The sequence below is a fragment of the Belonocnema kinseyi genome, chromosome 1 (genome assembly GCF_010883055.1).
Source record: "Belonocnema kinseyi isolate 2016_QV_RU_SX_M_011 chromosome 1, B_treatae_v1, whole genome shotgun sequence".
Taxonomy (NCBI): Eukaryota; Metazoa; Arthropoda; class Insecta; order Hymenoptera; family Cynipidae; genus Belonocnema; species Belonocnema kinseyi.
This window is the reverse complement of record NC_046657.1, coordinates 109,007,567-109,020,676: the sequence shown is the minus strand read 5'-3', so window position 1 is coordinate 109,020,676 and position 13,110 is coordinate 109,007,567. Positions and strand designations below refer to the sequence as shown.

At 34.1% G+C, this 13,110-nt stretch overlaps 1 protein-coding gene across 1 annotated transcript in view; it reads right to left on the bottom strand.

The window, feature by feature from the left end:
* The window catches only part of LOC117174002, a 26,789-nt gene that overhangs the window by 9,182 nt on the left and 4,497 nt on the right, over positions 1-13,110 (bottom strand). The window contains exon 2 of the mRNA XM_033362684.1: positions 11,923-12,645. Within this exon, the coding sequence (XP_033218575.1) occupies positions 11,923-12,591 (669 nt within the window). The 5' untranslated portion in view covers positions 12,592-12,645. The remainder of the gene's footprint in view (positions 1-11,922; positions 12,646-13,110) is intronic.

The following is a 13,110-nucleotide window of genomic DNA, read 5'->3' as shown; positions in this document are numbered from 1 at the left end:
AAAGCAAGTGCGAGAGCCCAGCGTGGTGCCGTTTTTTCAGAGGATCGGCCTCGGTTTTCCTCAACACAGGGAAAGGGTTTGAAGGCCAGAGTGAGGCTCGGAAGCACAAGTTGGGTAGGTCGGGCTGAGGAAAACCGAGGACAATCTCCTGAAAAAACGGCACCACGCTGGAATCTCTCACTTGCTTTCCTATATAAAAAACTGACTTCGAATATCGCAATTTGTACGAAGACAACGAGAAGCACATACTTCCTTCAAATTGTAAATTATTACAGATAGTTCAACTAACTACCTCCAATTTAAATCACTTCATTATCTTCATTAGAACTGAAGATAGTGCGGCCGCATATTTATTCACAAAAAACGAACAATTATTTATATTTTGCAAATTTTTCGACGGCAATCTGTTCAGAAATGTTTAGTGTACTACCATGATTTTTTTTCAGATTTTTCCTATTATTTTTTCTATAAAAAACTATGCTTCAAATTTCACTGTTTTTAAAAGCAATCAAATTTCCTCACTTTTCATCGTATTTTCAGATCTGTAAGCTACAAATAATTTTTTGGAATATTACTTTTCGGTTCATTAACGTACAACATTTGCACCTTTAAAATGATACCTCTTTCATTAACCTACCATTTTTTCTTCACATAATTATTCAACGTCGAAGCCAGAGGACTCGAATTTTCTCGCCGATAGTAGGTTAGTCTTTATTACCGGAAATCGGTTATTTTAAACAAAAATTGGTACTTTTAGACAAAAAATCAGAGATTTTTTTCTTGACTATGATTTTGTACATATAATCGATATAATTTAAAACAAAAATTTCATTATGTAAGACAAAAAAAATGATTGCGGACAGTAGCGAACTAAAAACAATGAGGGGTCCGTTTCGGGATCCTCCTCCAACACACCGCCGAAAGTGGAAGGCTCTCCTCAGGCTTGAACATTAGCCCATGCATTACTCTGACCAGTTTTTCTCCTACGATTCTTAATTGTATGATTTCATATTTCAACCACAGACTATAAATTCCTAAATGCAGAACTTACCAGAGCGCTTTTTTCGAAAAATGGCTTGGGAAGTAGCAAATCGCCATCATGAGTGTACTCATGACGAACATAGTTCTCGGGGCCTCTGGCTGGCTATGAAACAGCGAGTGGTCTAGTCAAGATTCTAGAGTGTCATTTTTTCGACGATACTTAAAACATCGTAACCTAGGATCAAGCCGAGAATTTAGATTGAGTGCTTGTCATGCCTCACTCAACTTTCCTATTGTTAGGGATTACAGTCGGTTTAAAGGATTTAGAAATTAGCAAATATTAAAGAACATAATTTTAATATTCTACATTCCGTTCATTACATAACGATAAGACGATTAAAAAATGAAAGAAGAAAGTCGGATAATCCGTTCAATTTCTGGATATACCTTTTTTCTTTCTTCTCCGATTGTACGACAAAAAATACTGAAAAAAAAGATGCTGCGCCCAAAGTGTGGATTTATTTTGCAAACACTCCATGTTGTAAATCGATTGGAAATATATTTATAATTGTTATTAAATTTTAACATAGTATAAACAGTAAACATTGTGCCATTTGATTTTATAATCCTATGGCTAGGTCCCCACCTCGAAAAAAAGGCTCCTCCGATTTCTGTAAATAATATTTTAATTTTTCGAATAAAAAGCAATAAAATTGAACCACATGATATGAATCTTGAAGCAAACAAATTAATCAATTATGAATTAATGAATAAATGAAATTAATAAGAAAATGGAAATAAAATGAATGTAAATTCCATACTTTTCCCATTCAACAGTTACCAATTTTGGACGCAGCATCTTTTTCTTTCAGTATTTTTGTCGTACAATAGGAGAAGAGAGAAAAAAGGTATATCCAGAAATTGAACGGATTAACCGATTTTCTTCTTTCTTCTTTTAATCGTCTTATCGTGATGGAATGAATCGAATGCAGAATATTAAAATTATATTCCTTAATATTTGCTAATTTCTAATTTCTTTAAACCGACTGTAATCCCTAACAATAGGAAAGTTGAGTGAGGCATGACAGGCACTCAATCTAAATTCTCGGCTCGATCCTAGGTTCGCGATGTTTTAAGTATCGTCGAAAAAATAAAACTCTAGACTAGACCACCTGCTATTTTGTAGCCAGCCAGAGGCTCGGAGAACTATGTCCGCCATAAGTACACTCATGATGGCGGTTTGCTACTTCCCAGGAGCAAAAAATGCACCAATTTTCAATTAATTGCAATAAAACAAGAACCAGGCCACTTTTTCAAAAAAGCGCTCTGGAAGGTTATACATTTAGGCATTTATAGTCTGTGGTTGAAATATGAAATCATACAATTCAGAATTTTAGGAGAAAAACTTGTCAGATTAATACATGGGCTAATTTTCCAGCCTGAGGAAGCGGTGCTAATAATAAAGATGGCGAAAATCTCGACGTCACGGTGGAATTGCAACTAACGCAACTCGCCGTGATAAGTAGGCAACGTAGCGGAGCACAAAAGAAGAGAGACTGCAAAGGGCGCTTCACAAACAACAGGCAACCCCCCCCCCCCCGGGCCGTGGTTGAGGAATCTACGATTAAAACAACTTCTCAGGCCCATCCTACGGGCAAGAGAAAACAGGACTCCAGAGAACTTGCCCCAAACAGGAAGTTTAAACAGCCGAAGGTCCTGCATACACAGGGCCTCACTTTTGCGCAAATGTGCAAAAACGCGCTGGTGAGATAGTGGAGAGTCTCTAATGTTTAGGCTCAAAGAGGGACTAGGCCTGGAGACCAAGGGGACGGAACGTCGGCAAAGGTACCGAAGAGCAACCGTACTTATTAGCAGCATCCCGAGAATCCGACGATCGTTCCGGCCCGTCTGAGCTTCCAGAACCTGACTCTAGAAACTGATTCGTGGAAGGCGTATTCCGACACGCAGGGATCCAGGTCAAAACGAAGAGGCTGAATTCTAGTTATTAGTCTTCCCGAATTCTCAATCAGAACCCTTGCGGATCTGGAAGCGGGTAGGGTTACCTTCCGGGTGACTCAACTGGAATCCGTAGAGAGACCAGAAATGTCCGGAGGTGCCCCAAATTAGCCTTTCAATTACTGAGACAGGAATCTCCACGACTCGCCCTAATCCAAGCACTCTGTTTATACAGGAAAAAGATTAGTGGCTTGTCAGGGCATGGCACCATAAAGAAGGAGCCGCGCGAAAATATGCCAAGGGCATGAATAGTCGTCAAATGTGCGGATCCGATTTTAAATCCTAAACTCTGCTCCAGGGATCTTAATGTTATTAAGGTGAAACTTAGGGACACTTAGGGAGACTGGGGGAGCACAAACATCAATGACAGAGGAAGAGATATATTCGAATACCTCATGGGCACTGAGCTGGAGTTTCTGAATCGAGAAGATACTAGATTTGACTCTATGCTTGGACGAGCTGAGAAGCAGGATAGTTGGCCGGAGAGTCTAAGATGAAAAGAATCTCTTGCACCACAGATATATCATTTTGCAGCTAACCCTAGAAAATCCGGCGGTTTCAAAGATCAGGAATCCTAGAAATACACTTTGGGACTCATATAAAGAGAAACTCAGAGGGAGGATTATGAATTTCCCCACAAACTTTAGTTACATGAGCACACCGTGAATTTTTTGCGAAGGGCTCTGACTACAACACATGAAAATAATTGCCCTAGAAGCACAATTAAGTCTAAAAAAGGAGCAGAATGGCGAGACCATGAGAACTCACCATGAAAAACTCCGTAAAAAGGCAAGAGTGTTGTGTAACAAGGCAAATAGAACTAAGTAGCCTTCAGATTAGGACATATATAAAACGGTCCAGTGTGCATAGAATCGATGGGCATTCTGGAAATGAGTCTCCACAAAATACTGGCAAGGACCCGGAAGGTAAGCCACCTGATGGAAATTTACTTTCTGGGTTTTCAGCGAATCCGAACAGACCAAGTGGAGGAAGACTGGGGCCAAGAGATGGAGAAGGCCGATTGGAATTTTGCCGCCAAGGTCATATGTAGCAAAAAGATCGAAAGGGCTCTAGGGTCCTTCTGTCCCCTTGATGCTCCAGGGGCAGATGGCATCTATCCAACGCTTTCAAGGAAGGACGGTAGGGGCCTTCAGTTACAAACCTGGGAAGGAGGATTACACTGCTGAAAAATATTTTAGACCGATCAGCCTAACGTCTTTTATCCTGAAGACATTGGAGAGGCTGGTCGAGGGATATATCAGAGATGACGTGCTTTTGGCCTCCCCGCTGCATAGAGGGCAGCACGCTTTCAAGGCAGGCTGCTCGGTAGAAACAGCACTCCATGCTGTAATGGCAAAATTGGATCAGCAGCTAGAACAAAAGGCGTATGCTTTGGGCACGTTCTTGGATATAGAGGGTGCCTTCAGCAATACTGCTTCAGAAGTAATCTGTCGAGAGGCTTTGAAGTGTGGCGTGCGAAACGATCTAGTATGCTGGACAGGAAAAATGCAACGCTGAAGGTGAATTAAAACCAGATGAGGTGAAGGATTAAATAAAGGATTAATGCTACAGTGTTGCCCACAAGGAGTGCCCTGTTACTCCTCCTGTGCTGCATGGCAGTGGATGGTCTTCTTCGTAGGCTAAGTAAATAGGGGTATTATACCCAAGGCTATATATACTTTGTAATCCTAGCCAGGGGAGCTTATCTAGAAACGTTGATGCATCTTACAAGGTCGGCGCTGCGCATCGTAGAACTTTGGTGGCATCTGGCGACACAAAGCAGGGGTTTGACAGAAGCAATGAAGACTACGACCACAGCGGCGAAAGGGTTCATGCTCTGTGAAGAATTCTTGAACGTTGCGATAACTGCAAATGTGGCACACGCGATGGACCGTCTGGCAAGAGTAAATAGATGGACTCGGGAGACTAGGCACACTGAGCTCTCAAATGACATCAGCACACTGCCGATTATAGAGATGTTATCATATAAAAATAACAAAACGCTTCAACTTCACCAAAGCTTTCCGCGTCTACATACCAAGCAGCGATATGTGGAAAGAAAATGGTAACCCGCTCATCCAAGGGGAAATCTGGTATACAGATGGCTACAGAGGAGAGGGAGGGTCAGAAGCAGGAATCTATGGTGGCGCAAGAAGGACGGGATCTTGCAGGTGGAGGTCCTGGCCGTCCTTCGCTGTGCTGATACATTAATAGAAGAAAACGCTGTCGGCAGACATATTACGCTCTGGTCAGACAACCAAGCGACACTAACTGCGGTAGCGAAACCAGACATAACATCACAACTGTTTTGGGAATCGCAAAAGGCATTAAACCCACTTTCAGAAAAAAGCGGCATTCATATGGGTCCCTGGACATACAGGGCAACAAAAAGGCGGAGCAGTTGGCAAAATGCGGCGCGTCAAATGAATAAATAGTACCGGAACCGGTACTGGAACTAGAGTCTTGCTACACCGGTCTTCCCATCAGAAGCTTGTTCCGTAAGAAGCACCGGGAATACTGGGAGCAAATCCAGGGTTGCCGACAGGCGATAGCCATGCTGGGATATACGTACAGAATGGACAGAGCCAGGGCAATTCTGGGTTTACCCAAGAAAGACATAATGACAGTGGTTTAGATGCTCACTAGGCACAACCACTTTAACTATCATATGCAAAAAATGGGGTATAACCCGTCGACAGATTGCAGGAAAGACGGCAGATATAACGACACATCCCTGCATGTACTATGCCAGTGCCCTCAATTAGATAGGCTCAGGCCTAGCCCGTCCTAAAACTAGCTGACAAAATTTGCAATTGATCCATTTTTATGCATTACTTCTAAATTCAGTTTTCAAAGCTAAAATCCTCAAATTCGAAATACTGCGACAATGATAGCCTTGCCCCCCCCCCCCCCTTAAGTAACACAGCGTGTAAGGTTGAAATAAAATAGGGCCTGAAGACCAAACACACTTAGAACCTCAATTCAAGACGTAAACAACCGTGCCGAGGACTGAGTGACACCAGGAAGTGCTGTTTCAAACGGTGTCTCTAGGATACAAGCTGGCCTCCTAGAGTATGCAGACCTTACTCTCGCATGCGGGGTTCTGCGGGGGTGGACTTATACTTTCCTAGCTGCTCGTGGGAATACTATGGCGCAAAAAAAAAGAAAAACTAAACCGGAACATTTGCGAAGAGTTGGGAAGTCCAATAGACGTTGCTGAAGAATCTGACGATAGTCAAAAGTCGGAAGGTAGGATAGACTTAGCCGAAGTGAAGGAAAACCTTAAGGATTTCTTTAGCTACGTACCATACGCTATTGGACGTCTTGCTACCAAAGGAGCAAGAGAAAATACCTTAAAAGGGATGGAAAAGTCTGGGGCAAACACAAGCCAAAGCGGTACTATGACAGAAGAAGCTGAGAAAACTTCCACTCCCCAACATGGGAAGCGAGAGCGGGAGCCCTCTCTGAGTCCCATGGAGGCAGATTGCCCCAAATCAAGGAAAAAGAAGCCGAAGACCAGAAATGCTCCAACGGTCACGACATCAACCCCAATCAAGGCAGAAGGAGAATTGAAACCTGCTACAAAAATTACGAGGAAGCAGGAAAGGGCGCTGAGGCGGGCTCGACCCGAGGCGCCCCAATAAAACCGTCCGAAGGTTTGAGTTACAACTACTAAACTTTTTTGTCAAGAATTCATCTTATTAGGTTAGAAATTAAATTATTTGGTTAAAAAAATCATCTTTTATTGTAAAAAAGTAATTTTTTTGTTTAAAACAAATAAATAAATTTGAAAATTTAAAATTTATTTCTGAAATATTGCATCATTCCGTTTATAAAAGACCTTGTAATTAAGCGTTATGGTTAGGGAAATGAAAAATTGGTCAAGGAAAAATCAGGGAATTTTGAAAATGAAGTTTTTACCCTGCAAGGCATGTATTATCTTAAATACAAAAAAAAATCCATAAGCTTCAAGTCCCATATGTTATTATTTCTGGAAATCATAATTTACGCACAGTAATGGGGAAGGGGGGTAGAAATATTTTTCCATTGTTCATTACAGGGGGGTTATGCAATTTAAATACAGCCCCTAACGAAATGTATGGAATGCGGTTTTGTAGAAAATTCGTCTTTTTTATTTGAAAATTCAATAATTTATTAATTTTCTATTAATAAAGAGAATTCTTTATCAAAATTGTCGAATTTTGAGCATGAAAAGATCAATTTAAAAAAAAGAGACATTCAAATTTCCAGCTGAAGGAATTAATTTTCATACAAACTGATAAATTTTCAAACAGAAAGATTCATTTTCTACAAAAGAATTCGAATTTTTTAAAAAATACATCAATTTTCAAACAAATAGTTTAATTTATATACGAAAAATATCAATTTTCAATCAAACAGTTGAACTTTCATCCCAAAAAGATACAGTTTCAACCAAAAATGGAATAGTTGAATTTTCCGTTAAAAATCTAATTCTCAACCAAAAAAAAATTGGATTTTCAGAAAAATAGTTAAATTTTCTACTGGAATAGTTAAATCCCAAACAAGTAATTTAAAAAAAAAAGAGAGTTTAACTTTGAACCAGGTAGTTGAATTTTTAACTAGAGAAAGATGAATTCACAATGAACAATGTAACAAAATTTTATATTATTATTCAACAACATTTCTTCTTTTAAATACTACTTCTAATCTAAAAACTACTTGAAGTCCTTTCTTTATCTAAAATTTGGAAGACGGGACTTGGAAATTGTGACAAACTCTGAATTTGAACCGAGATTCTTTTAAATTATTTTCTTCTACATCCGAATAATTCTTTTAAAAAATTCCTGTCCCATTTCAAAAAATTCTCTATTTCAAGTGAAATTATGTTTTTGCACGGAATCGCCCTGACATAAAATAAAATTGACAATTATTTTCTAAAATTCCCTGTTCCAAGTTGGGATAAATGAGGAGTAAGTGAATAAAAAGTGATAAATCCATGTTTTGAGAAAATTGTTTTTTATGTCTTTGAAATATTATCAATTCAATTATCAAACTTAAGTCAGTGAAGCAAAATTCATGGAGAAAAAAATTGCAAAAGTTATTCTTCTTGTGAAAATTAATAAACATTCAATAATAAATTATGGCTTAATCAGAGTAAAGTGAGATCATCTCAGAGATCTGCGATTGTAGATAAAGTATAAATCACTTTTCTAAATTTACCTTAATTATTAAAATAAACAAATCTTGAATTGTTCTGCGATCAGAAGTAACTTTCTGGTTTTACAAGAGTTGAATTTTCAACCAAGAAATAATTTTCAATTAATATGGAAAAAAATCTTATCCAAAATGTTGAGTTTTTAAGTCATGAAGGCGAATTTAAACAAAAAAGATGAATTTACAACCAAAAAATATGCATTTTCTACCAAAATAACTGCATTTTAAACTGAAAAATATCAACTTTCTAACAAAAATTAAATAACTACATTTTTTAGTAAAAAACATTAACTTTCAACAATAAAAAAGGAAGTTTTAACTGAAATGATGCGCATTCAATGGGCCCCCTGCAATTCTTAGTTGAAAATATACAATGTACTGACGGTGGCCGCGTGGCGGCGCCAGCTATGCAGTTGGCCTATGATCGTTGCAAATGCATGACAAAATAAGAACTTTGAATTTAATAACACATTAAAAGTAATTTACTGACAGTGTTAAATAATCTTTCAATGTTTTGAGTGATCTTTTCGACATTTTCCATTTTCTAAGCGAAAGAAAGCTGAAAAAACTGCTTTTAGGTCAAATATTTGCAGTGTTAAAATTTTGAACAAAAATCGTGGAGTGCGTTTGTTTTGATTGTAAATCGGAAATTAAAAAGTACTTATGAGCAGAAGAAAGCTAACAAAATTCAATTTTTCAAAGTACGAAATGATCCAAATATTGTTCAATAATGGCAAATGCTATTTTAAGGGACGTTATCAAACTGCAGTGTTGTGGCAACGGTGTTAAACATAAAGTGATTAGGTATATCGTTTTGTTGTTAAAGTTTTTCTCTTTTAAAAAATATTATTTTATGGTTAATATTAACTGTGAATACTGGACATTATGTAATATCATCCAAATCAACGTCTTTGTACTTTAGATAATATAAAAATTATATCTTAATATATTTTCAAGTTTAAAAAAATGAACTAAAATAATAAATTGTAAAGTAATTTAATTAATTTTAATGAATTCATTTTTAAAAAAATTGCTTTTCGGCATAACTCTTTTCATGAAATTTAGCTTAAAGTTTAGGAAGAAGGAAATTTTCATTATACTTTTTTTTTAATGAAACATGAACTAAAGGATTTTATTCTAAATAAGAAATTGCAACATAGGAACCAAGTTTTCAAAATAATTTACAAATTGCTATTTTATCCATTTTACATTGATTTATTCTCACCTATCAGTGCATTTAGGTTTTGAATTATTGATCATAATTATTTTAATCTAATATACAGAAAAGAATGATTAATAAATGTTTATTTTCATTTTAAATGATTAAATTATGCCTTTTAAATGATAATTTAATGAAAATAAAAGATTATTTTAAAGTTTTGGATGACTGTAATATAATAAATAGAATAAAGCTTATCGTGGGTGAAATTTTATAAATTTTTATAATTTTATGTACCTTTTTTAAATTTTATAATTTTCTATTTTTAAATTTTCTTATTTTTTATATTTGCTACCAAATGGACAATAAGACTTTAGGAAAATTCAAAATTATTTAGATTTTATTCTAAAAGGTTAATTTTAAGTTTTGAAGATATTAAAATATGTCAAAAAAGAATCTGAAAGATTTTAAAACAATTTTTACGAATTAAATTTTTGTTATTTGTAGAAGTTTCAGTAGTTTTGAAAAGAATCAAAAAGAAGATTCCTGTTAAAATTTTCAACGATTTCTTTATTTTGAAGAAGGGATTCTAAACGAAAATTGAATTAAAATTGCAAAAAAATGCTATTATGCTTCATAAATATTTTCAACTATTCTAACAATTCCAAGTTATTTTTAAACTTGTGAAAAATTCCATTTTTTTCAATGTACGAGTAGATTGTTGAAGATTTTGAAACAGGAAGCTGGATTAAAATTATGAAAGGTTTCGAAAGAATAAAAAATTTTTCTTTAGATTCCCAGAAAGATGTTAAATGATTTTCTATTGGGAAAAATTAACTTTAGGATAATGTCCTAAAAGATATCAAAGTATTTCCAAACAAATTTCGAAAATGTTTGATTTGATAATTATAAAAATTTGGAGAAAAATCTAGATTTTTTACTATTTTGTAAAAAAAAAAAGCTTTTTATGAATTTGGAAAGGTTTGTAGAAAATCAAACAATATTCTCTAGATTATTAGGAAAATTTAAAGCTATTTTCTGGAAGATTCCAGTAGTTTTTTTATTTTGCAGAATTTAAAAGATAATGGTAGTTTACAAAATTTTCAAGTTTAAAAAACGAACTAAAATGACATAGTCAACAAAATTTAATTAATGCTAATTAATTCATTTCAAAAATTTGCTTTTCATCATAACTATGTTCATGAAATTTAGCCTAAGCTTTAAGAGGGAAAGGAATTTTCATTATCCTTGTTTTTAAATTAAACATGAACTAAAGTTATTTCAAGCTAAAAAATAAACGTTGTTAAAAATCATTTATAAAATCGAGGGAAATATTTTATTGTTAATTATAACAGGGTTTGAAAAAGAATTCGAGGTTAACTTTTAACATAAATATTTTACAATTTTCATTGTTTATTTAACAATAGTTTTCAGGCTTTACATTTTTTTCTCTCACTTTAGGTAACAGTTGCATCTATCATCTATCCATTTTTAACAAGGTTCATTTTTTGAACTTGAAATAACATATGATAATAATAAATAAGGAAGCACATTGTGTTCATTAAAACACATAATTTTACGATTTTTGCTAATTGTTTTTTATTTAGAAGGTAATAGAAAATCTTAAAGAGTATTATCTTTTACTCAGAACTATTAGAAAATTATTTTTATTTGAAACACTTTTTTTAACACTTTCGCTTTGCAATATTTGAATTTTAGGCCAACTGCATAGCTGGCACCGAATTTTATACCAAAAAAAGATGAACTTTCAACAAAAAATAGAATAAAATAACAAATAAATAGCAAATAAAATAAATTTTCAACGAAACAGTTTAATTTTAAAACAAAAACATTAAATGTCTATAAAAAAAAAATTTCGACGAAAAATGGAATAGTTAAATTTTGAGCTAAAACAATTAATTTTTAAAGAAAAACCCCAAATATCAACAAAAGAAATGAAATTTCAACGAAAAAGATTAATTTTCTAAAAAAAAAACTTTAATGAAAATAGATGATTTTCAATTAAAAAAGGTAAATTTTAAACAAAAAATAGAATAGTTAAATTTTGAGTTAGAGAAATAAGCTTTTGAGCAAATAAAATACATTTTCAACCAAACAAATGAATATTCTATCAACAAGATTTTAAATGTCTCATTTCAGTTAAAAGTTCATCTTTGGTTGAAAATGTAACTTTTTTTTAAATTCCTTTTTCTTTTAGGCAGTAAATTAAAATAATTTGGTAGAGAATGAATCTGTTCGGTTGAATATTGACTTTTTCGTTGGGGAATTAACCCTTTTGTTGAAAAATTAACTTTTTCGGTTGCAAATTGAACTACTTTAATAAAAATAAAAAAAGATTTTTGCACTCATCTTAGGCAAACAATATAATATTCTATGACCTATCATATTAGTTATATTTATTTTTAAATAATAAAATTAGGGAAGTGAAAACAGTAACTTTTTAGATACATTAAATTTACTTTATCTAGTAACTGTAACTAGTTAATAAAAAAAATTAACTTGCCCTAGACTGTTCCTAACCCTACAAAAGCAGATAAATAGACGCTTACCTTAACATTTTTAGAATCTCTGCAAGAAGACTCAATCTGATTGTCAATATTCTCGCTCCCCTCAGGCGTGAAAGAAACTCTATCAGATTTTTCCTCTCCACCATCTTTTTCACTCAATTCTTCCTTATCTGGATTAATATTCTCAAAATTTCTACCCTGCATCTCCAGACAATTATTCCTTAATCGGCTCCACTCTCTCTTCGTCATAATTTCCAACCCAATTTCTGGATCGGATTCCTTTTCGCTTGTATCTTCCCTATTTACATTTTTAGATCTTTTGCTTTTGTCATTCGCGGTTCCTGCTTCAGAATCGCTTATCTTTCGTTTTTTTGAATTCTTGCAAATTGCTTCTTCAGGTACGCTTTTCATTTCTTGAAGTGACTTTTTAATTGACTCTGATTCGGATGGTTCACCCTTGATTTTCTTCACTTTTTTATCGCATTCAGATAAAGATAAATCGCTAAGTTCGTATTTTCCATCCGACGTGTTTAAACTCTGGGAATTTCTTTCGTTTCTTTTCTTGCCTTTTCTGTGCACTTTTTCCACTTTCGTTGAAACAGTTTCGGTCATAAAAATACGCTTCTTAATCTGTTTATTTCCATTTTGCGGATCCTGTGATTTATCTTTTGTAATATCTTCATCACAATCTTCGTGAGTGATAATACTCATAAGGAAATTTGGAGATATCTGAGGCGAAAGTTCACAGCCTTTTGATTTAAAAGCCTGAGAAATGAAATATTTTATAATGAAAAAATGGTTGAGGGTCATCCATAAACTACGTTAAAAATTTTGTAGACCCTTTTTCCTCTTCTCTGACTCTCTTTCGTTGACAACAGTAATAGGTCAATTTCAACAAAATAATTAAATTTGTAACAAAGAAGTTGAATTTCTAACCAACTACAGTTCAGTCTTCAAATAAAAAAATCATTTTTGAGGAAAGATTTAATATCTTTTACTTCATGCATGAATGTATTAATTTTCAATTCAAAAGAACAAATTTTTAACAAAACAGATAAATTTCGACTAAAAAAGATTACTCAACAACTCACAAAGATGAAAGTTTTACCAAGAATGTAATTTATAATCAAGAAAGCTGACTTTTCTACTTTAAAATATAAGTTTTTTAACAAAATAGTTAAATACTAAAAAAATGAAGATTTTTCAAAAAAAAAAAAAAAAAAAAAAAAA